This window comes from Macrosteles quadrilineatus, unplaced genomic scaffold (assembly GCF_028750875.1).
Source record: "Macrosteles quadrilineatus isolate MER2022 unplaced genomic scaffold, UCM_ALF_1.0 Scaffold_5__1_contigs__length_97177068, whole genome shotgun sequence".
In the NCBI taxonomy this organism is placed as follows: Eukaryota; Metazoa; Arthropoda; class Insecta; order Hemiptera; family Cicadellidae; genus Macrosteles; species Macrosteles quadrilineatus.
Genome location: NW_026542598.1, coordinates 93,366,375 through 93,391,993, shown reverse-complemented (window position 1 = coordinate 93,391,993; position 25,619 = coordinate 93,366,375). Strand labels below are relative to the sequence as shown.

The 25,619-nt window shown below is 37.0% G+C and overlaps 1 protein-coding gene across 5 annotated transcripts in view; it reads right to left on the bottom strand.

Annotated features, from left to right (window-relative positions):
* LOC128993853 (high affinity cAMP-specific 3',5'-cyclic phosphodiesterase 7A-like) overlaps window positions 1-25,619 on the bottom strand; it is a 99,555-nt gene that overhangs the window by 56,756 nt on the left and 17,180 nt on the right. For 3 of the 5 annotated variants that reach the window (XM_054417906.1, XM_054417909.1, XM_054417910.1), the window contains exon 1: window positions 14,912-15,051. The exons of the other annotated variants lie outside the window; for them this stretch is intronic. In XM_054417906.1, the coding sequence (XP_054273881.1) occupies window positions 14,912-15,034 (123 nt within the window). In that variant the 5' untranslated portion in view covers window positions 15,035-15,051. Of the gene's footprint in view, window positions 1-14,911; window positions 15,052-25,619 lie in introns of those variants that run through there. 5 annotated transcript variants of the gene reach the window in all.

Below are 25,619 nucleotides of genomic sequence, written 5' to 3'. Positions count from 1 at the left end.
GACCCAGGCCGGACCAGGTTAAATTCAGTCCTGTTTTCACACCACCATAGTATCTACTAAACACTACAGTACGTGTGTGCTGTAGTATATCAGTATAGGACCCAGTGGCCGAGTGTCGCCTATATTTGGACAGCCGTATCCTGTGTCGGACATCCCACTTGGCAGAGCCTCTATAGTGTTTACCATGCAGTACGTGTGTGCTGTAGTATATCAGTATAGGTCCTAGTGGCCGAGTGTCGCCTATATTTGGACAGCCGTATCCTGTGTCGGACATCCCACTTGGCAGAGCCTCTATAGTGTTTACCATGCAGTACGTGTGTGCTGTAGTATATCAGTATAGGACGCAGTGGCCGAGTGTCGCCTATACTTGGACAGCCGTATCCTGTGTCGGACATCCCACTTGGCAGAGCCTCTATAGTGTTTACCATGCAGTACGTGTGTGCTGTAGTATATCAGTATAGGTCCTAGTGGCCGAGTGTCGCCTATATTTGGACAGCCGTATCCTGTGTCGGACATCCCACTTGGCAGAGCCTCTATAATTAACTGGCTAGAGGCCACGTATCCGCGCTGTTTACTTGTGCGATTAATCTCTCTGTGAAACGTAAACACGTCGTGCTGTCTGATGTCACCTTCAAACTGTGAAAACGCTTAGAGTCTATCAAGGACTTGTATGGTGAATAGTGGATTTGTGAACCTAAACAAGAAATTCCATCCAGGGTTTGTCGCTTTATGTCGTTTGAATGAGGAACTAGAGGCAAAAAAAATAAATAACTGGTTGGCGTCGCCATCTTAGTTTCTAATGATAATGTATACGGCAATAGATTTCCCATAATAGTCTTAGATCCAATTCTTTTGGTATATTTAATGCCCGCTTACGTTCATTCTTATAACCACTAGATAAATCGTTTTAGAGCAAGTTTTACAGTGAGCGCTTGATCTTTCGTCATAATACTCAAGTTAAATGTATAGATAATTTAGTTTTGTATATAGTTTTATTTTTTGCAGACAATACATTTAGGGTGGTAAACTAGCAAGAATGATATAGTAATCATCAAACTACACGTAAACCGATGGATACGGTATACATACCTGGTTATACCTCAAAGTTGTCACAGTTGTGATAAATATATCAAATCTATGAGTAGGTAATGTTTAATGGTCTGGCATTTTAGTCCAGCTACCACTTAGCTTCGTTCGTCTCCACCCATAAGTTTGATGTTTATCTAAACACGGATGCAATACTCCTTATACGAAACGCGAGCGATACAACGATACATTGCAGTTCAATCGTGATGTGAACAGGAATGTGACAAGGTCAATGTAGGACCTTCACACACATATCGTCAATGACATCGTCAGGACGAACTGTACATTGTACTCATGGGTAGCGAGCGATACAACGATACATTGCAGTTCAATCGTGATGTGAACAGGAATGTGACAAGGTCAATGTAGGACCTTCACACACATATCGTCAATGACATCGTCAGGACGAACTGTACATTGTACTCATGGGTAGCGAGCGATACAACGATACAATGCAGTTCAATCGTGATGTGAACAGGAATGTGACAAGGTCAATGTAGGACCTTCACACACATATCGTCAATGACATCGTCAGGACGAACTGTACATTGTACTCATGGGTAGCGAGCGATACGACGAGACATTGCAGTTCAATCGTGATGTGAACAGGAATGTGACTAGGTCAATGTAGGACCTTCACACACATATCGTCAATGACATCGTCAGGACGAACTGTACATTGTACTCATGGGTAGCGAGCGATACAACGATACAATGCAGTTCAATCGTGATGTGAACAGGAATGTGACAAGGTCAATGTAGGACCTTCACACACATATCGTCAATGACATCGTCAGGACGAACTGTATATTGTACTCATGGGTAGCGAGCGATACGACGATACATTGCAGTTCAATCGTGATGTGAACAGGAATGTGACAAGGTCAATGTAGGACCTTCACACACATATCGTCAATGACATCGTCAGGACGAACTGTACATTGTACTCATGGGTAGCAAGCGATACAACGATACATTGCAGTTCAATCGTGATGTGAACAGGAATGTGACAAGGTCAAATGTAGGGCCTTCACACACATATCGTCAATGACATCGTCAGGACGAACTGTACATTGTACTCATGGGTAGCGAGCGATACAACGATACATTGCAGTTCAATCATGATGTGAACAGGAATGTGACAAGGTCAATGTAGGACCTTCACACACATATCGTCAATGACATCGTCAGGACGAACTGTACATTGTACTCATGGGTAGCGAGCGATACAACGATACATTGCAGTTCAATCGTGATGTGAACAGGAATGTGACAAGGTCAATGTAGGACCTTCACACACATATCGTCAATGACATCGTCACGACGAACTGTATATTGTACTCATGGGTAGCGAGCGATACGACGATACATTGCAGTTCAATCGTGATGTGAACAGGAATGTGACAAGGTCAATGTAGGACCTTCACACACATATCGTCAATGACATCGTCAGGACGAACTGTACATTGTACTCATGGGTAGCGAGCGATACAACGATACATTGCAGTTCAATCGTGATGTGAACAGGAATGTGACAAGGTCAATGTAGGACCTTCACACACATATCGTCAATGACATCGTCAGGACGAACTGTACATTGTACTCATGGGTAGCGAGCGATACAACGATACATTGCAGTTCAATCGTGATGTGAACAGGAATGTGACAAGGTCAATGTAGGACCTTCACACACATATCGTCAATGACATCGTCAGGACGAACTGTACATTGTACTCATGGGTAGCGAGCGATACAACGATACATTGCAGTTCAATCGTGATGTGAACAGGAATGTGACAAGGTCAATGTAGGACCTTCACACACATATCGTCAATGACATCGTCAGGACGAACTGTACATTGTACTCATGGGTAGCGAGCGATACAACGATACATTGCAGTTCAATCGTGATATGAACAGGAATGTGACAAGGTCAATGTAGGACCTTCACACACATATCGTCAATGACATCGCCAGGACGAACTGTACATTGTACTCATGGGTAGCGAGCGATACAACGATACATTGCAGTTCAATCGTGATGTGAACAGGAATGTGACAAGGTCAATGTAGGACCTTCACACACATATCGTCAATGACATCGTCAGGACGAACTGTACATTGTACTCATGGGTAGCGTACAATGAAGGTTTCATATGAAAGCGGTCATAAAAATGTTCTTGTGCGGTACAAAATTGAAAAAAGTGGTATAATTAACTAAATATTTTAAGTATAGAGCCATACGTTTCAGTACGCCTAGCGCGGTACACTTTACTGAAGTAAAACGAAGAGAACTTGGCTTGTTATTGTTCCAAACACTTAACCAGGAAACTGTAGATACTGTAGTTCACAAAGATACCAAAAACAAAGAAAGTACAGTATAGTTCTTCACATCAGAATGAACTATTTATTAGTTCATCGATGCTAAGATTACTGACTCATCCTTAAAATTAGTACAGTATGACAGTACTGAGTTTATAAAATTAGTGCAGTATGACAGTACTGAGTTTATTAAATCGTTAGTTTATTTCGCACCCAAAAAAAAAGAGAAATATATCTCGTTTCATAAAAACGCTAGAAGATATTATTTTAGTATTTTATAGATCTTAAAGTAGGTAATATTAAGAAAGTAAAGTATCAAACGAGTAAATTTGACTTAGTTTTTTTGTAGTTTTTTTGTTATAGCTTTTTTGAACAAAATATATCTAATCATTTACAGAAAAAAAATGTAAATAGGCTAAACAAGTAGGGTAGTAAGTAGGGTAGGGTAGTAAATAGGGTAAATAGTGTATCTTACGTAAACTTATAGCATAAAAATAATTCAATTAAATTTCAAAAACAAAAAAATATACTTAACAAACTCTGAGCTATTGGAGTAAACTGTTTGGCACCCACATTTCAACCTTAATTTTCGAATAAATTCGGGACTTTTCAAAAATAAATTGCCTTGACAAGACGAATTAGGTAATCCAGCAATAAATTCGTTCGAGCGAAGAATCCGGCGTTGGCTGAGCTTGTGTAACAAATCACTTGAATTCCTTGAACAGAATCTCGTCTTGATTCGGAATAAAAACACCCGTGTAAAGTTAGTGGCGACGCCTTACACCAAACTTCCTCCACACTTGTGTGCGGGTTATCACACTGTGAATCGGTTCCACAGGGAAGTAGTGTTGCAGAAATGAACTTATAAATACGTATAAATTGAAAGCATAATTAATACGGTTTCCTTTTGTTTTGAAAAGTTTATTGTGTTGTCAAGCTCACTAAAATAGCTGAGTGGTTATAGTTCCCGATTCAATCCCGAGAAAAGTCTGTAGATTTGTTGATGGATCAAAACTGAACGGTTACAAGAGTGAAGTAGATTGACATGTTAAAGAGTCTATACTCTAGCATATCTCAAATCCCTACGTAACCAGCAAGCGTCCCTCAGCACTTGCACTGACGATAATTCACATTCTGTTACTGTGGAAAGACAAGACAAGAGGAGCAAACGTTGTCCGACAAGTGTAGAACGGAGGTGTTAATGTCCACAGTTCACAGCCAGGTGTCACTGTCATCTGCGTGGTTTATTCCATTCCTGTGGTGTAATCTTTGGAATTGTAGGCATGATTTGTGGAGCATAATCCTTACTAGGGCGTGATCGATGAGTCTAAATGAATAGAGGATATAGGCATGATTTTAGGATCTATAGAAAATGAAATATTTGTGCTAAATATAGAATGATATGCATGATCCTTAGGACATGACCGTTGGTTCTACATGAATAGCAATAGAGAATGATAGGCGTGATTTAAGGATCAACGGAGTATGATTACTGTGCTATGTATTGAATGATGATCCATGAAACACGGTCGTTGGTGCTAAATGAATATGGAATGATAGTTATGGATCATAGCATTAAATCGTTGGGTATGATTTGAATTTGTGGAATATGGTTAGTGAAATGGACATGAAGGCATGATTTGAAAGAATTACCTTTGGCAATGGAGGAATATGAAATTATAGGCATGGTAATGAAAATACTCTTTGGAACATGTTCGTCGGGCATGACATGGTTTGATGGACATGATTCTTGAAACCAAACCATTCGGACATGATATGCATGTTTGGACAATGAGTGGTGTAATATTATCATTGGACAAGCTAGGCATGATTTTTGTGATTATAACACTTCACAAACTATCATTGGGACATGGTGAAAGGATATCTAATATGTTAAATGCTTGATCGCAATCTCCTAAACACAAAACATGAGTTGCCGTTTCAATCGTCAAAACTCCACAGTGTGTTAGGAAAATTAACCCAGCTATATTGCCAATTAGAATTTTGCCTAAGAATCAGTTGGGTTTAGTTAACAACAACGTTTCAATAACTCAAAGCACTCCATACACCTAACCTTCACCAAAATTTAAAATTCAAAATAAAAACCCTTATCGCGCGAGTCCTTGTTTCAAAATGGTTAAAATAGATCAACACAGATATACATATACTGCACTCGATAGTATTCATTAACTATGCTCGTCATAAGGGAAATCAGCGAGATCTTTTCGCGTGGTAAGTAAGCGATTAATAATGTTTAATTTGCTTAATTAATTAGAAGAGAAATCTGGAATGGAAGACCAGCGCGGGAGGAACGTTAATTGGTAAAAACATCTGTAGCGGATAAACCGTGGTTAATTAACTTCTTGCTCTTTACAATCCCGACTGGCAAAACCAACCAGTTCAAGTGTTACATTTCATGTCCGATGAAATTCCGTATAAAACATCTTGCGGAATGGCAAACCTGTGAGTTTTCTCAAGCTAAATTTACTCGGTTGTATACAATCTTCTTACATAAAACTGTTTATTTACAAAAAAAATAGAGGATAAATTAGGCTACATAAGGTATATTAAATTTTTAAACTGATTTGAATGTATATATATAACGATAGGAGATATGGTGGGAAAATTAAGAGCACTAGGCGTCGTTTAAAATAATCTCGAATATAATTAATCAGGCAAGAAAGTTTACGGCGTTTAAAAATGTCGGGGTTTTTTTTTAGTACAAATGTTTTCCTACTAATATTATAAATGAGAAAGTTTGGATGGATGGATGTATGGATGTATGGATGTATGTTTGTGACAAGTGAACGCGAAAAATACTGGTCGGATTGGGCTGAAATTTGGCATGATGATAGCTCACATTCCCGATTAACATATAGGCATATTCTTATTTCAAAAATCCTTTCGGGCTCCGCCCCAGTGGCTCTGGAGTTTCCCATGTTAACCTTATGAGAAATGAAATTATTGAATCTTAACAGCTGTTTCAATTAAACAAGTTGGTTCTGTTCTGTGATGTTCAATAGCATTAAAGTCACAAAAATTACCAACAGGGTGCAGCACTATTATTTCTTTTACATTCATGACAACAGCTAATTTGCAACCAAAAGGTGAGTGAGCGTAGTGAACGAACTTCAACCTGGAGGCGAGTTAGCGTAGCGAACGAGCTATCCTGAAGGCAAGTGAGCGCAGCGAACGAGCTCCAACCTAAAGGTGAGTGAGCGTAGCGAACGAGCTCCAACCTAAAGGTGAGTGAGCGTAGCGAACGAGCTCCAACCTAAAGGTGAGTGAGCGTAGCGAACAAACTTCAACCAGGACGTGATTGAGCCATGCGAACGAGATAATCTTGAAAATTAAGAAGTTAAACGGGGCAAAGCCCGCGGGTTACAGCTAGTTAGTTATATTACTCAATTCCATCATAGTACAGAACGAATTAATTGCAGCTTAAATCGTTAAAAACACTGTATGTGGTTGCACTGCACTAAGAAAATGTTATTTGGGAGAATAAAATTGAAGTCACAGAAGAATGAAAAACCCAAGTAACTACTTTGAGATTAAACCATTTTGAAAACATTACCCGTAACGATTTTTTACACTATTCTCGGTCTAATATACCCATTGGTGATTTAATATATAGTTGCACGATAAACAGTACACAAAAGCTACATTATATTTTTAAATAAAGGAATCGTTATGCTAACAAAATGCGGAGGTAAATGGTAGTTTTAGATTTGAAATTGACTTGAAAGCACATAATTGTGACACAGATAAATTTGTAGCTCAGGATTCAATTATATACCAAATTTGAGGGCTCTTATAAATCATTGAGGGTCCTTATAAATCATTGAGGGTCTTTATAAATCATTGAGGGTATTAATAAATCATTGAGGGTCTTTATAAATCATTGAGGGTCTTTATAAATCATTGAGGGCCCTTATAAATCATTGAGGACCCTTATAACATCATTGAGGGCCCTTATAGATTATTGAGGGCCCTTATAGATCATTGAGGGTCTTTATTAATCATTGAGGGTCTTTATAAATCATTGAGGGCCTTTATAAATCATTGAGGGTCCATATAAATCATTGAGGGCCCTTATAAATCATTGAGGGTCCTTATAAATCAATGAGGGCTCTAATAAATCATCGAGGGTCTTTATAAATCATTGAGAGCCCTTATAAAACATTGAGGGTCTTTATAAATCATTGAGGGCTCTAATAAATCATTGAGGGTCTTTATAAATCATTGAGGGTCTTAATAAATCATTGAGAGCCCTTATAAAACATTGAGGGTCTTTATAAATCATTGAGAGCCCTTATAAAACATTGAGGGTCTTTATAAATGATTGGGGGCTCTTATAAATCATTGAGGGTCTTTATAAATCATTGAGGGTATTTATAAATCATTGAGAGCCCTTATAAAACATTGAGGGTCTTTATAAATGATTGGGGGCTCATACAAATCATTGAGGGTCTTTATAAATCGTTGAGGGTCTTTGAGGGCCTTTATAAATCATTGAGGGCCCTTATAAATCTACATCTACATCTATTGTGGAATGCGGATACAACGTCCTGGGTTTGAGAGATGAGAGTTGAGAGGTTGAACGAAGACTAATTGTCATCAGATGACTGATTGATTCATTGATTCCATCTACTCTGTACCTCCTACGATCGCATCACTACAGCCATTCCGTGGGCGGAGTATACAGGGTGTCCCACAGAGAGGCTGCTGTTTCTGAATCAATCATTACTGTTGTTATTATTGAAGCCAAAAAGTTGCATTCATGAAGTTGTATCATGATCATGTTATATAATGGTTTGTCAAATAAATACAATAATTTACCAAACGTGTCAGACAAGCTCTACAATAAGCAGCTTGATTAAACTCTACAACTAAAATAAATACATAGCAATAAAATATTACTCATGAGTCTCATTTGATTCTGATTTATAAGAAAAAAAATGGCAGGACAACAAAATTTCGTAAAAAACTTTTCTAGCTTTAGTTTAAAAAAGTGCTTTGCAATTCGTGGACCAATGAAGGATAAAATTAATTCAATTACTAACTTAACAGTTCACCATTATTTAACATCGTTAATTACCTTAACTGCATTAATTAGTTAAATTTGTAAAAATTCTATTTGATTAACCACCATTTTGTTCTGATTGGATGGAATCAAGTAGGGATTCGGGGGTACTTTTTTAGATATGTGTTTCTTGCACTTGTGGAGTTTTAATGTTTGTAGCGTGCTCGATGCGTCTGTTATACTAATAAAAAATAGCAACTTCTTCGTGGAGCACCCTGTGTATAAATTGACAGTTCGCAACTATTCACAAATATGCTTAAAAACTAATCGAATCATAGCATTGTATTAGATACCAAAATAAATATCCTATTGACTGTTGGCAATTTTTCATTTAAGATCTTACATTGGGCACAAGTTGTAGATTATAAATATTATTATAAATTATTAGTTGGAGACAGGACAATTGTAAGGTATGTTTCTTCTTGCACAGAAGAGCTAAAAGGAATGTATCCCATTAACTCCCGAATCTCCGCTGCTGTGTACAAATCGGATATCAGCCAAGTGTAAATGCTGGCTAAGCAGTGTAAACACCACTCTCGGCCAACGTAGGTAAGTGAGAACATGCGACTCTTGACGAGTAACAAACATTCTCACTGTACAACACACAACACACGGTCTGTGAGAAGTACAAACTTGTAGGAGAAATTAGTATAGATTTTGATACGTTGATTATCTTACTCAACCAATTGAAGACGAATAGCATTGAAACCGAGGTTTTGACCACATTTATAATGTATCATAAGACTAATAAGACTAATAAAAATGCTTGGATTGCGTAGAGGGATAAGGCAATTCTATGGACTTTAACCCTCCATATTGTAGGCACTTTTATCATCATTACCAATCATAACCGATGACGGTTCTTTATCCATCTTGTAAGCTAGTTTATCATAAAGGATATTAGACACTTTTGTGCTAATTTACCAACACTCATCGTTCTTCCTTTAGTTAATTCATATTCACCTAACTGTATTGCCATATAAATTGGTTTAATGGTGTTGGGAGTCAAAAACACTTCATGTTCCGAAAATATAAAACATAATCCGAAGTCTATCTCCATTGTAACATATTTTACACGTGTTATCAATCTTTTAAATGTTAACAGTGTAGGTGTTAACGTCGATGGGTGTATTTTATTACATTTGTGTAATAGATCCAACTATACGTTATTCACATCAAAGTACTTATTGTGATTCGCAAAGCGGTAGTAGGAAGTCCTTGTACACACAAGTGTACAATAATCCCAGCCAAATATCTACCAGTCTATTTGCACATTGTCGCTGGCAGCAGACGCAACAACACGTCGTCCTCGCTCAAATATACGAGTTGTCAAAGGAATTAGTGGACGTAATTGTTTTGAAATTACACAAACTCAACTACTTGAGGCCAATGAAGTAATGACCTGTATTAGTAATGTTATAGCATCACTGATCATACGAATTGTCAAATCAATGTATGTATACTTTATATACGTCTTTAGACTAACTACGTTAACTTAACAATTATCCATTACAAGGTGCAACCTTACGTCATGACTACCCAATTAGACTATTAAAAATGCCTAATTGAAACTTGAGTAATTAGCTGAAATTACCTAACGGGGGTTTTCTAAGAGAGAACTCACATATAACCAATATTCCTCATTGTTTACAAGATATGTAGACCCACAGCTAAAAGTGAGCTTCTAAACCACGACACCTAACTAAGTGGCCACGGTAAGGTCTGTGCAATAATACTCATAATATAATTGTAGAACCTCCCCTAATTCGCTAACTTTTCCCCTAGGAAACTCACAAACACAACCGGAACAGTCCAAAAGTCTGACAAGTATAATAACAAGACAAACTGTCCCTAAACGTCGCCCTGTCACATACCGCTGCAAGAATTATGACTCTGTAAATAAACAGCCACAAACGTTCCTTTTGACAGCGAGATTTATCATGTGGATTTCAAAATTTAAATCACGTTTGAGGTTTTTCGTCTAGAAATAGATTTTACGGATCTTTAATGAGTTACGGTTTCATTAGGCGACGAAAATAGCTTTATGATGCTCCTGTTAATGAACGTTCAAGCTGACATAAATCTCACCGCACAATAGCGAGCAATACCACTGTTTAGAGTTTCTCACTTTTCATTTTCAAGTGTCATAAATTAAAAGAGTTCCAATATGTTCCACCTTCTATACCTGTCTAGTTGGTGGATGTTAATGACAGGACTATTGGAGTAGCCATTATACTTAACAAATAGCTCAGGTGTTATTCGTTGGGAATTCATCGTTTCTAGAGATACATTACCGTAAAAAGTAATGAGCAAATCTATAGCAGATTATGAGAACCGGGTTTTGACTACAACATACAACTGAAGGCTACAAAAACTAGTCTTTAAGCAATTTAATCAAAGTGTAAATGCGAAGTGGCATTTCAACAGGGACGAGGAATTCAACAGACGTTTTAATCAAATTACAAACACACTGAGGCTAGATTTATCTTTGTGTTATCCAATGTAGCAAAAGGCAATTTCTTAAGATGAGTCGTGTTACAATGCTGGGGGTGATAAGAAAAATAACCTGAACCAAATACAAAAGCATGTTAAACGTTTTTTTGGAGGTTTTAAAGAAATAATTTGTACCGCTTTAACAGTGGAATTAAACACATCCATATCAGCTTTTTATGGTCTTCGTTACAGTCTCGTACTTATTTTTCGGCCATTTTATTTCAGTTTTATGAAACGCCTGCGTCTAGTATTCAATTTAATTTCACATGGATCCCTCTCGGATCCCTGAATGCATTATGCAAACTAACCCGAAATTAAATAGAGATAACAGTGTTGAAAACATATTTTTGGCAAATATTTCAAAAAGGTCAGAGTACTTAAAAATACTAGAGGTCGCTTCGTGGTCGTAAACTCGACCAAAAATATGTATTGTGCAAACTTCTCTATTTTCACCTCACACTGTAAATAAAACATGTGATTAGAATATCTTAAATTTGTTTTGATTTTCTGTTTATATTTCGTTGTTATTTCGTCATCAGCATTACAATAAGGTCCATGTTTATTAAACAAAATTTAAATTTATTTTATTGTTTTTAATTTTGAGCCTATTTTAATTTATACAGGGATTCTGCACTCTACAGGAAAATGTTTTCTAACAGCATGAGTAATTTTTTTCTGCGATGCACAAGAGGTGAGAAAAAAGGTTTTCACTAAACATTCTTGTCTATTAATGTATAGGATAAAACATGTGTCTAGCGTTTAACGTGTATCTATTGAATGTAAGAACCGGTAAGAACGCTGGGGGCGAAGCCTTAGATGACATTACATTTAAAGTAGCCTATTTTCACAATACTCATGTTATTATAGTGTCAACGTTTATATTATAACTATTATCACTGATCATTGTTCTAGTTCCTCCGGAGCACATTTCCTGCGGCTAGCGGCTGTTATCACACGACCACATGTTTTCTTATCAGAGAGTTGTTTGGCCTAGTTACTACACTTTCGCTCATCAGTAAATACCGCTAAGCCGCCACCTTAGATACTCTCAGGTGTACTCGTAGTTCTAGGCTTTAAAACTCGTTCTCAGGTGTACAATTGGGGTCCTTATCAGCTAAGAATACATTTACGTTCACGTACACACGTATGCGTTCAGAGAGGCAAGTGAAAAATATTATCTGAATACAGTAGCCAGTCTAACGCCAAAAATAAAACAATCACCGTGAAAACTTTGGGATAGAGTTTTGGATATGCCAGGGAGGATTTCTTTTTATTACTATTTGGGTCTATGCCTTAACTATGTAAGCTATGCTTCTGAGAATTATCTCACTGATTGGTTTCCATGGAAACAGTTATAAAAGCTACATCCCTCATACATTTCACTTTGCACTTTTAAACTTTTCATTGAACCTGACACCTAAACCATAAATAGTTTTTGTAAATTTATGGCCAGTTTATTTATTGCATAATTACCTAAATAGTTTTTGCAAATTTAGGGCCAGTTTATTTATTTCATAATTACCTCATAATTTTTTAATGAAAATAACACCATTTCATCATTAATAATAAAGTTTCGTTATTAAGCAGCTTAAAAACACTTTTGTTTGTGGTAGCGAGTTGCAAAGCGCCGGTGGGGCTCAGTTAGGCCCCCCATACACGTAACGATCGGCCGGCCGGCGAGGGCCGGAAGGCCAAACTGAACAGTTTGGCCTGTGAAAGGAGGGTCCCCATACACGCAACGATTCGCCTGCCGGCCGGACTGAAATTTCTCCGCGTAAAGCAAGTGTGTATTTAGTTTTCGTACGGCAAAAACGTATTGGTTAACTTCCTATAAGCTGGATCTTTTAAAACCCTGTTGTTGGATGCTTTTGTTTTGACCCTCCACCGACATTCATGCTCTCAGTATTCTTCTATAAAGGCTAGCACATGCTGATTAGTCCACGTAGCCATATTAGTACAAAGACTGAACAGAAAATAAAGTTAGGTTATGGCAATGACCGTGTTTGACCTTAAAAATGGACGTAATTAATGCTACTACTGTACTGTCGGCCTTCCGGCGGCCTGCCGGCGACCCCATACACGTAACGATCGGCCTGAAGGCGAGGGTTGGCCGGACGACGACCCCATACACGTAACGATCGGCCGGCCGGCGTGGACTGTTCAGGCCGGGCCGGCCGGCCGATCGTTACGTGTATGGGGGGCCTTACGAATCAACAATGATGAAAGATGATTGCGCGAATTCCTATACACAATTGACTTTGTAGTTATGATTGTAATTATTCAAAGATCAGATAGGTAAGTTAATCTGTCTTTACATACTTGACTGCGCAATCAAAAGATTATAGTAAACACCAACAATATGAACAAATAACCCTGATTAATGTATTAACGGATTAACGTATATGACAAATGTGTCTCGATATCGTCGATATACCTGCAACATGTACTTCATACATTCCAACTGCCTTTACTATCGCTTCCCAAAACCTTCTTCATCTCTACACTTCCTCACTACCACTGTAGCACCTAATTGATCAGTGACGCCTTCTTTCTAACATAACTTCTCTAGAGTCAGATCTCTATCGCAGCCTACGACTTTACTCACCAAAAAGTCTCTTCCTCCCCTAAACCTACACCCAGTCTTCACTCTAGCACTCCATTTCTCTGGTGAAATTCAACGTGAAATAATTGTTTGCTAGAGTTTCTCACATTTTAATCGAAAGAATATTAACGACCCAAATGATTAAAAATATAAATTATATTAATGATCCGGTGATAATCCGAGCTTCTGAAAAAGATTCCAATTCTATCCACCAAAATCTTCTTCCTTGTCAACATTTTAGCTCTCAACTCTTCTGATGAAACTCTCCGGCAACAACAGTTTTCTAGAGTTCCCTACATGCAACATATTGCAGTTCTATCCACCAAAATCATTCTTGAAAGCCCTCTAGCACTCAATTCTTTTGCTGTGCCTCTCTGCAAACAGTTTTAGTTATCTAGATTGGCCCACAGTTTAATCTACAGCACATTCTCCAATGATGTACCAAACGTCTACAATAGATTACTGTGCTCTCCGCCAAACCTTCTCCCGTTCTTTCTACAATTCCAGGCCTTTTTAAGCACTAATTTCACCACAGCAACACTTCTACCCCACAAGCTCTTGTGGCAACCCTCAGACACATATTCCCTTAAAGAAAATTACCCGAGGATTATCCAAATCAAATAGCTAATGACTTTTTCATATTACACCCGTTAAAATCGTCTTCCTCACCTAACCCTATACTTGCCTCTCTACTCTACCGTTTGCCTCTCAGTAAACATAGAGAACCCTACATTTTAATCTAAAGAATATTTTCCAATGATGATCCAAACGTATATCATAGATTCCTTTTCTATCCACCAATCTTTTTTCTCGCCTAACCCTAAACTTGGCTTCCTCTTGCACCCAATTTATCGGAATAAATCTCTACTAGAGTTTCCTAAATGAAATCTAAGGAACATTCTCCAGTGAAGATCAAAATTTCTATAGCCAATTTTCCACTCATTCCGTGAAAATCTACCTCTCCTAACCCTACAAATTCCCTGTCTTCACTTCATCACTCTATTTCTCAGTTGTGCCTCTCTCTATTGCAAGATTTCCCTAGAATCTCCCCACATGTTCTAAAAAGTATCCAATAGTGATGATACAACTTCTGTGGCAGATTCCTATTCCATCCAGCATAATCTACTTCCCTGCCGTCACTAGCTCACATTTTCCCGGTTAAGCCTCCCTACAACAATAGTCCTCCAGAGCTTTGCACATTTTAATCTAAAGCATATTCTCCAGTGATGTACCAAACTTGTACTCCAGACTATGTTTCTCCACCAATCCCTCTGCCTCTCACCCCACTGTGGCACCGCTCCGACTCTAGATACAACTAGACTCACTTGTTCGTCCTCCTCCAGCTCCTGGTAGTAGCTCTCGCCGCTGCCTCGTCGCGAGCCGCCGATACACATAATCCGCCTGAACAGCTCATGGAGCGCCGAGCACAGACCGCACTGTTGCTGCATCCCGACCACATGGTTAACTGAGCCGAGCCACACAGCGCAGTTCGCCGCGCAGCAGCTCCGCGCACATCGATACACCGGCCCCGGCCAACCCCTCACACACGCACACGCACCGGCGGTTATCAATTTGTGCGTGTCGCGATACCCGGATAAAGGTGCTCACTTGATGCGGGTCGCTTTAATTTTTCTATCTCTTTATTAAGAGTTTCAATTTAAATTTCGTTAATGAATTAATAAAAATGCCTTTGATCCAGTACGTATTGTGTACGTATTTCAGAAACACTTTCGTCGTAAGAAATAATGATTTAAAAGGACGCACGAATCTATATATTAATAGGCAATCATGTTTTTAAAACTTTTTCTCAGCTCGTGTGCATCGCAGAGAAAATGTACGCATAATGTTAGATATTCCTCTGTATTTGAGCAGAATCCATGTATAAATTAAAATAGGCTAAAAAATTAATTAAAAAAATACATGTGCCTTACGGGTTGCCATGCTGGCTCTAGCAAAATAGTATAGATATATAATGTTGTCGTCCTTGCTACAGCTCTGAATGGGACACATGTTCAAATTTTTTTAGCTCAAAAATGAAACTAATTTCAGATATCGGCAGTTTTTGTAACCGGCGACAATCTTCTCCGGAAATTTTGTTTCCATAAGCCATCAGGTTTTATTTTTTCATGAATATTATATTGTAGCCTCAATTATAAGGTTATAATTTCATGGTTATGAAAATGTGGTTCGAAATTTAATATGGTTAAATATTTTTACACATAAAGCTTGTTAACAATGTTTTCGGTCCCTATTTTGATGAGCTACACTATCCTAATTTCAAAGAGAATTTTCAGTTCATCGAGTTTTTATTCGAACGAGTAAATAGAACCAAACATGCACATTTATTTATCCTAATAAATAACAGACCTAGTGAGCATAAGGCTTTATTTGATGCTGCGAGGAAAGCACCATACGTTCCCAATTACTGTACGCACACTAACAGTTTTCAGATCACTGAATTTTTAATCAAAGGAATTTATGATAAAAACAAAGAAGATACACATTGATTAGGTAATTATTAAATTTTATATAAAGGACTACCGATATTTGTTGCGAAAACACAGGATATTCTTTATTAGACATTACTTAATTTCATACACAAACATTTCAGTCAGGTTATTGCAATTGTATTCAAACAAGTCAATTAAAGTTCAAAAATTAAAAGTCTTACACACAAAGGTCCACACAGTACCTACAGGTACAGCAGTCAACAGGTAGTTTGTATATCAATATTGCCTCATTGTGGAATGTGTTTATAGGGATGCGGACGATCTAGTGGTTAAGAGCACGATGTCTATCCTAGAGGCCCGGGTTCAAGTCCCTACAATCACCAATGATCAGCAGGTCATAATCTACTGTTTTAGACCAATCCCCCTGAGTCTCTCGGTGGATAAAAATTCTAAATTTTATATTCTACAACAACCGTTGCATTTAAAATGTTTTACTTCAAATACTACCTGCACACTACATGTTACACTTTAGTGAACCTTAATCAATGATTTAACTCAATCTAACGAAAAACTCCCGTCATATCAAGTTAAAATTCTCCCGCATTCTACATACATATAATCCCGAGGTGGGTAACACTGTAGCTACTTCCTACTGCTTGCTACTTGCCAACTTCGGGTGCATCTGGCCAATAAGTAGCTGTTTCGCGCATTTGGACAAAGGATTGTAAAGAACAGACATAATCGTTATTATCGCCCATAAAACAAACAAGACCGACTGCGTTGCTGACAGTATATTCTGCTCTATGTGTGTGTAGCGCCTGCGGCTGTGTGTGTTTGACTCTGTTGCTACTTCAAACACAATATAAACTGTAGTATTATCTCACCTCACTATCCCCAGTCTATAGTATTGTTTATTGTATAGAACACAATAATGTCTGGTCATTTAATATTTTACATACACACTATTTCATACGCTCGATAATATGCAGTATAATCTACTTATCAAAACATCACACAACTGTTGCCCTCTTTGACTTTATTCAATTTAAAATGTTTGATATCAATTGTAAAACCTGATCCTACTAAATACTCGTAGTTTGCGTGTCTCATGCATGTGACTTCATACAAAAGTAGTTCCATTTTGTAGTATAAATCTGAAAATGTACATGCTTGCAGCACTTTGTCGAAATATATTTGATCTAATCTAGTACATATCTATATATATTCCGTGATTTATTGATTATGCACACATCGTCAATGATTTTCATCTTTAATGACTCATCCTGTTGGGTTGTTCAGTTTTCGTACCGATTGAAGATGGACATATAGTAGCGCATTGTATTTAGCTTTGACAAGAGATGGTTTTACTCCATACTTGATTTGAAGACAAATTAACGGCCAGAGAATTCTTAACTGGTATTCTCTTGCTAACCGAAGAAAACATTGCGATTTTACATACAATTTGTTATTTCGTAAAACAATCGAAACAGATTTTTAATTATCGCAGTATTAAAATGGATATAAAATGATTATTTTACATCCAATTACACAAATAGCTATAAAATACAAATAAACGTTAAAGCGTCCACACGCAATGTATTTTAAATGGCATTGCTGTGTGCTGGACTGTTACATATTGCATCAGCTGATTGTATTGTTGTATTGTTGTCACTTAACAATAGCGTTTCTGTTAATAGCCTACATTTTATAAGGGCTCGCTTTGGCAAACATCCACGAATAAATATAAGATCACAGCTCAATAGTTAACTCAATATTTGATCAAGTGTTTAACATCATGCGAAAGGTAATGTATCAACCTTACTCAATCGAAAAATTAATATTTTTGGCCTGGCGTATGTGCCATCATTTCAAAATGTATTAAAGACATATTATTTAACCAACATCAAGTATTCGTTAGGATAAATCTACCGTTCTAATGACAAGTGGTGCTTCTTCGTGCTTGTGTGGAGCACGTAGGGTGATCGAACTGTTTCAGGTAGTCCTGCAGTCACAAGTTTGTGTTAAATCAACCCTAGAAAGCGATTAAACCTATCTTAAAATTATTTAACGTGGCAAAATACATGTTAACCTATACAGGGTGATTCCAAATTGCCTGGACATATTTTGTGGACCTGTTCCTTAAGCTGACAACATAAAATGCCATATAAGTATGGGTATAAAATGCCTATATTTCTGTCTATCGGTCTGTTTATGATTTTGTTTAAACTATTTTATATCTTGGGCATTTTTCAAGATTTTACGTTTCAATATGGCTGCCATTTAACATCTTGAAAGCCATATTAATGAAAACCGTATATATTAAGAACGTTGTTTTTACGATTAAAAAGACAGATTAAAATTCAAATCAAATAATACCTTATCGTTAAAATCGGCTCACAAACAACCGAGTTATCAGTTTTCCTACATTTCTACATCAATGATAAATAACTTAAGAGCAGAATGGTAGTCCTGCCCTATTAAATTGCCGAATGTAGAACGTAGTTCACCTCTTTCCTTTGTAATATTCTTTACCCAAACGGCCAAAACGCCCTTTGGCTACTACTTTCATCATTAACTTGGTTTCCTAAAAACTTAAAACGTCTGCAGCAGTTCTACAATATATAGAGGATATCATCAGCGTTTGTAGACTTAACTGGTTTAAAGACCCAACTCTCACAAGCAACGAAGCGACACGTTAGATATTACGACCAAATCGAAATCGCCAGGACCGTAACCTGGCGAATTTCATTTCGAATTTACCCAAATGAAGAGATTTTTATTCTCAGCGCCGCTTAGATATTAATTAAGTTTGCACCGCGGACATCCCGCCTCTGACCGGTTTTCAATTTGGTTTACTTGCCTCGACAGGTACTCGGCCAAAACCGACTCATTACTTTTAAATTACTTTTTAATAGGGAAAGTTAATTCAACAAGAACCTTCCCGGATTTAGGGTCAACTTTGAACTCATGTAATCAATTTGGAATCAGCTGGGTGAATTACTTTCGGTTTTAATGTTATTGTATGTTGTTGTTTTGTTGTTGTTGTGTTGTTGTAGGTCTACGGGTATGAACAAATCCTGCAAAACATTTTAGCCAAGTATTTAATGGTTTGTTTTTTATTGTTAAAACTTATTTCCGTACTTGTAATTGTTAAACGCAAGAATCACTTTAAAGTAAACATATCACTGATGCTATTGAGTTATTTAGTGAAAATATTACATGCGATTTTACAGTAACCATTTTGAGTATACATAACAGCTAAACCTTAAAAAAACACTATATAAAAACCGTAATCCATTTAATAGCACTAGAAGGTAAAAATCTCTGTCACTCCAAAATAATTAAATTAGAAAAACCAGTAATAATTTTGTTTATAAATAAACCATACGAAATAGTAATACGATTAGGGAGTTAAAGGTCATCATGAAATATGCTGTTTCAGTGATGTGAACATATTCGATAAATATACGCACACATCCTTTTCGTGCAAATTTAAAAACACACGACGTTTAAAAAAATGCAATGTATAAACGGGTTAACAGCAGAATGTTGAACAAATCTAAACATGGTTGACTCTAAAGTTTATTGCTCCACGTTATATGCGATCCAAGTTTTGCCCGACGTTTCTGTCTTGTAGTTGTACCCAAATAGAAATAACACGACATGAATAAAGCTGAACCCGGTGGATATCGAGCGGCTAGATATAGGATATAGGTAACACTGGGCGATCAGTCACGAGGAAACAGTCTGCGATCAGGCGATGCTGTGCAATACTTGGGTGTACTTGGGAACTTAATACAAACACCTGGGACTACCATAGGTAGGGTATAGTAAGTTGTTTTGGTTGTCCATAGCCCCAAAAAGCAGTTCCTTAAAGCAGTTCGAAATATTAACTATTCTTTTATTCAATTCACTATGTTCGTAATACAAGTTTAGGTTGTTTGATATACATAATTTAATATGTACGAGGAACTGTGTTAACCTTTGCTATACTGAAAAAACGTGTACAATTAAAGTAGTGGGGACGAGAATATGGAATAAATAATACCACTATGTATATGTTAAAAAATAAAATACTTAAAATGAATAGACAGGTGCCATGGTAGGGATATTCTTATTCGTTTGATTAAATTTCGTATAGCTCAATAATTAGATTTAATTATGTAAATTTACAAAAATAACATTATTATTTTGTTCAAAACATTTTTCTTTTGTTTTGCTGAAAACATCACTAGTCTTCTGGGGATCCATCAAATCGACGAGAAATTATGTCAATTTGATTATTAAACCCACTGAAGGGTTTAGTAATTGTGTTAGTAAGTGGAAAAATAACACATTACATTAGATAATAAGTTACATGGAAAAATAAGTTTACATTAGATCATGATTCATAATCAAATAAAGGAAACCTCCAGGACGAACTAAACACAAGTATGTTAATGGACGTGAGGATGTTATTAAGGATTTTTAGAGTGTCCGCATGATAAAGAAGTAACAGGCGACAAGTGAGTAAAGATTGATTTTTGTCGCCTCAGTCAAACAGACTTGAACTAACAATATAGGAGGTACTGAGAAGGATAAATTTGACGCGATGAATAACATGTAAAATTATATAATACTTTGGATTTGGGGACGAGAGGTTTTTCCTGCATGTATTGTGTATGTGAGTGAAGTCAAAAGAATTTACAAGGTCTGCATCATGAAAAAAGTAAAACAATTGTCGGATTGTATATCTTAAAACCATACCACACTTGCAATAAAAATAATTGTTTGTTTACTGTCACAAAATATCTTCAAAAACATTATCAAATTTATTTTCCAGGAGCCACGTACAAGGTAAGGGTTAAGGGCCTCATTACCAAATACAAGACTAAAGTAGGTAACATTAGGTTCATCGTTGCGCCACTAGGTGTATCTACAGTATTGGCGAAATACATTATTCTCTACACGTACATTCGAAATCCCTTGTAAAAGAAATTAATTTTTTAATGTATACTATGAATAATGTTACTGTCCATTTTTAAAGACGTTAGATTAGGCCTTGGTCGAAATCTCTTTTAAGTAATCGAAATAGTTATTGAATACAATACTTGAAAACACTAAAATACATATACAACCACTACCTAAATGGCCAGCGAAGGTATCTGTTATACTCAAGAAGTTGAATGAGAGGTATGAAAAAATGTTTGCAAGTAAATTTCTCTGAAAGTTTGGCATGATTTTTAACATTCGGCGTATGAGTAACAACGGGGTTTTATATTTTTAACACACACTATGTATGTGGTCCAAATGAGTCAAGCTCTTTAGGCTATATGCTAAATTTGGTATCAATTCTAACATGCGAATGGAATACTCAATGCAATGAAGTGTAGAGTAATAATATCAGCGAGATGTCTACCATGAAAAAAACACTGCATGGCAGTCCATTAGGAGAATGATAAAACTAAATCGTTCATATAGGATTGTGATATATCTGGAGCTAGATGTTATCCGTTCAGTTTAAATTCGCAAACAATTATTATATACTAGAGGTTAGATAACTGGTTTCCAAATTGGTCATCAGTAAGTCGTTAAAACATACAAACAAAAAACGAAGACAAACATGTTTACGAAAAAACACCGCTACTCTGCGGGCTCAGGGTGTAGGTGTATAGACTGAGCCCATTACTGTATTTGAACCTTTTCAATTAATTCACTACCACTAGTGTAATTGGGTTAGGTTAGGGTTTCTAACTTTATACTAACCTAACATAACCTAACCAAAGTTTAATTCACTTCCACTTCTATTGCTTATAATCTATTGCTCTAAAGACCAGTGGTAGTGAATTAACGGAAAAGGTCCCGTTATTTGAGCCAGAACCATCGATGTATGTAGTCTACCATGTATATAGTAACTTATATCATGTATAGACTACGTTCAGACTATATACATTAATGGTCAGAACCTAAATGCTGAACCTCACGTCGCACCGTGAGAATAATAATTAGTTGTATGGTTCTGCAGTATTTTTCGCAAACATATCTGACTGTGTTCATTTCTTGCTTGTATGTTTTGAAGACTTTCTCGACTCCGTAGGAGCGATGAGTTTTCTATTAAACCGTACTTTTAAAGTAATCCAGTAGGAAACACCTAAAGAATGAAACGCAAACACTTGCTAACCGGTAAAGCGAAGAGGACAACAGAGACTAGAGGGGTCAACTCTAGACAATTACCCCAGAGGCCACTCGGTAAAGTAGATCCTGCAGATAGAGCCTGTGACGCAGAGGGTTTGCGTCAGCTGTGCATTATTAAATGTGTTCTATTATGACACGCGCGGCACGCGGCACGCAAGTAGCATAAGGCTAATTGTTATTAGTGGTAACCACACCCGAGTCAGCGGACATCTCACGTCTATAGCTTCAAATTCGGAATTGCGATTCACAGATAATGCAATACTGTAGATATTCCATTTCTATGTAAATGTTGAAGTTAGTTTTGAAAGATGGAAGAAATTAAACTGTGTGATCAACGGTGTGTAGGTGTAAAATATCGTTTTCTTACACAACAACTTTTAAACATGAATTAAAAAAACACTTATTGTAAAATGTACAGCTAAAGTCTTTATTGTTTGTGATAAAATTAAGACTAAAAGAGAAAATGGCGCTTCAATAATCACACAATCTGTGGGTACTGCGATACTTGAGTAATATCTTACTGCAGCTATGGATACTAGAAAGATACTATAGATACCTTTATAGACTATAGATACTACTATAGATACTACTATAGATACCTATAGTAGTATAGACTACTATAGATACCTATGCCTTGCCCCTTTATTCTATGGTCTAGCTCAGTATCAGATTGCTTGAGTGTGAGACAGGCTTTTACGATTCATCCGAAATTACATCATCAGTATGTTGACAAAGGTCTCCAAACCTTAAACACAGTTTTTAAGTACAATATGGACATAAGCATTTCCCATCGCATTATTCGTCAATACTGGTCGGTGACGGAGAAAACATATGGGAAGGAAGATAAATATATCAACATGAATATAGTTCATAAACAAATGTGCCTCTGTAAATAAAGTAAACACGTGTAACTCAAACACTATTATCATTATGTTGGTACAACCACGAAAGTCAATTTAACTAGAATTTATAATTTTATTCAACCAAATTTACGTTTTACATATAAAAATACGTTTCATTTATCGTATAAAGACTTGTATATTCTATGTAATTCTGAGATGAAACAAACTTACGATCACAGCGATAGCTAACACAGTGTGTATTCGTAGCGGTGATCGCTGCCGACTGTGTTTGTGAAAAACTTTACCTTCGATGTACGTTTTGTTACAAGCTGTCATTAAGTATTTCCTTAGTGGGGGAAACGCATTCAAGGCCACTAAAGTTGCTAATGATTGCTAACCTGAAATTTTCCAAAATATCACATTTTATATCAAACACACGTAACTCAACACCTACGCCTAGTGGTAACTGAATTGTAATATTTCATCTGGTACAATCGCGCGCCTAATTCACTTATAACCCCGTCTGATCCCAAAGAGCGACGTTTCAATAGATAATTGGCGAGAGCTGAGCCCACAGCGACGCCTCAGCCTTATTCACTGTTGGCTTTTGATTTATGTGTACTTAGAGGCTGATGAATGGCTCAGCGGCAGTTTATCACTCAGCTGTCCAATGTCCGTGCACAAACACAAACATGCACGTTATATCGTCATGCCTTTCACCTCCAATCATGCCTTCGTCACTCATCATTCTTCCGTCTCCGGTCATTACATCGTCGCCCTTTATGCCTTCGCGTCCTATTATGCCATTCGTCTATCGTCATGCCTTAGTCTCCCGTCATGCCTTAGTCTCCCGTCATGCCTTAGTATCCCGTCATGCCTTAGTATCCCGTCATGCCTTAGTCTCCCATCATGCCTTAGTCTCCCATTATCCCTTAGTCTCCCGTCATGCCTTAGTCTCCCATCATGCCTTAATCTCCCATAATGCATTGGTCTCAATCATTATGCCTTTCGTCTCCCGCCATGTCTTTCGTCCATATTTCCCATACTTTAAACCTGTCCCGCTCACCAGGCCCTGAGTATGTTGTCATGCACTTTGTCCTTTGACACGCATTTCTCCTAGTCCACTTTAACCAGACACCACAAGCAGCTGATCAACATATTTGAGGTGGTCTGTTGTATAGGGTGGTCAAAATCAATTACAAATTCAATGAAGTACAAATTATCCAGTTAGCAAATGTTAGTGTTTAATCTGAAGAGTTTGACCAAGAACAAATAATTTCCTCTTTGAAGTAAGACCTTAGCTGTATCGTATAGCGGCTGAGCTGAGAAATCGCTATTTCTGCCTAAAAGTATTCACCAAATTGGTTCAGCAAACACGCTGCCCTGATGGTCACCACAAACATCATGTATTATTTACAATATACAAGCCACCCACTTCCTTAATATCTCTTCTCTTACAACGGTTTTGCTAAACGTAACAAAACAATTGTATATTAATAACTTTGTTTTACTATTTTATTCTCCTTGTTATGAAGTCTAGATGATATATCAATGTTTATAAAAGTACACTAAAGAAATACAGGATCCTTTGCAAATATATTGAATGAACTGATCCATGAATTTGCCATGATTATGTCTTTTTAAAAATCATAAACATATACTACAAAGCGTACTTGATTAGCGAGTTATCAATGACGTAATCGAAATGTGGACCCAGACTGTTCATCACAACAGTCATCGAGACCTTACCCTCCGAATATAATCATACAAACATATGTTTGCTTGAATAGAAAACTACACAGTCTATTCCTCTATCAATTTTCGCTAATTCTCCTTCAATATCAATTTTCGCAATTAAAGAGTGGATTCTTTATTTTTAAACATGACAACTGAGATATACATACATGCACTTTTGAATAGACGAACAAGAGTTAATTTCTAATTTCTCCAATATTTGATTTTTTCAAGAGACGGTCTTGTAAGGAATCATTCAGGTCTATCTCGAGTCTTCCTTCATTATACATCCTTGAGAGAGTGTACTTTTGTAAAACTAACCAACACTGCAGTGTACATACTTACCTAAATCTTACAAATGCCTTTTCATTCAACATAATCTTTTGTATAATGGAATCCATTTTTGACCACCTTTCTCTCCTCAACAACCTAAGCAATACTCAATATTCAATCTTAGGATCAACTAAAACATATTAGTCGTGAATGCTTGCTACAGAGTTCGCGATTTCTACGCTGACATCACAAACAAGTCGGTGATTTCTGCTGGATTTAAACAGTCAAGTTATTTTAGTTTAGGAGTTGTTTTGTTCATTTCACTATTGTATAAATTGGCTTTTCCAATAAAATTTTGTAATTTTTGAATTAAGAATGAATTACAACGGAGAAGTTTAAACCAAGTCAGTAGTGACAGTTTGTGGAAACTCTTCTGAAATGTCTCGCTTCCTCCACAGCCCAACCTCCTGATTCACTTAGTTCACTTCCTCAGCCGTTCTTTCTTGTCCAAGTTCCGTTTGTAAACGAAATTCAAGTAACTGAATAATTCATCACGTTTA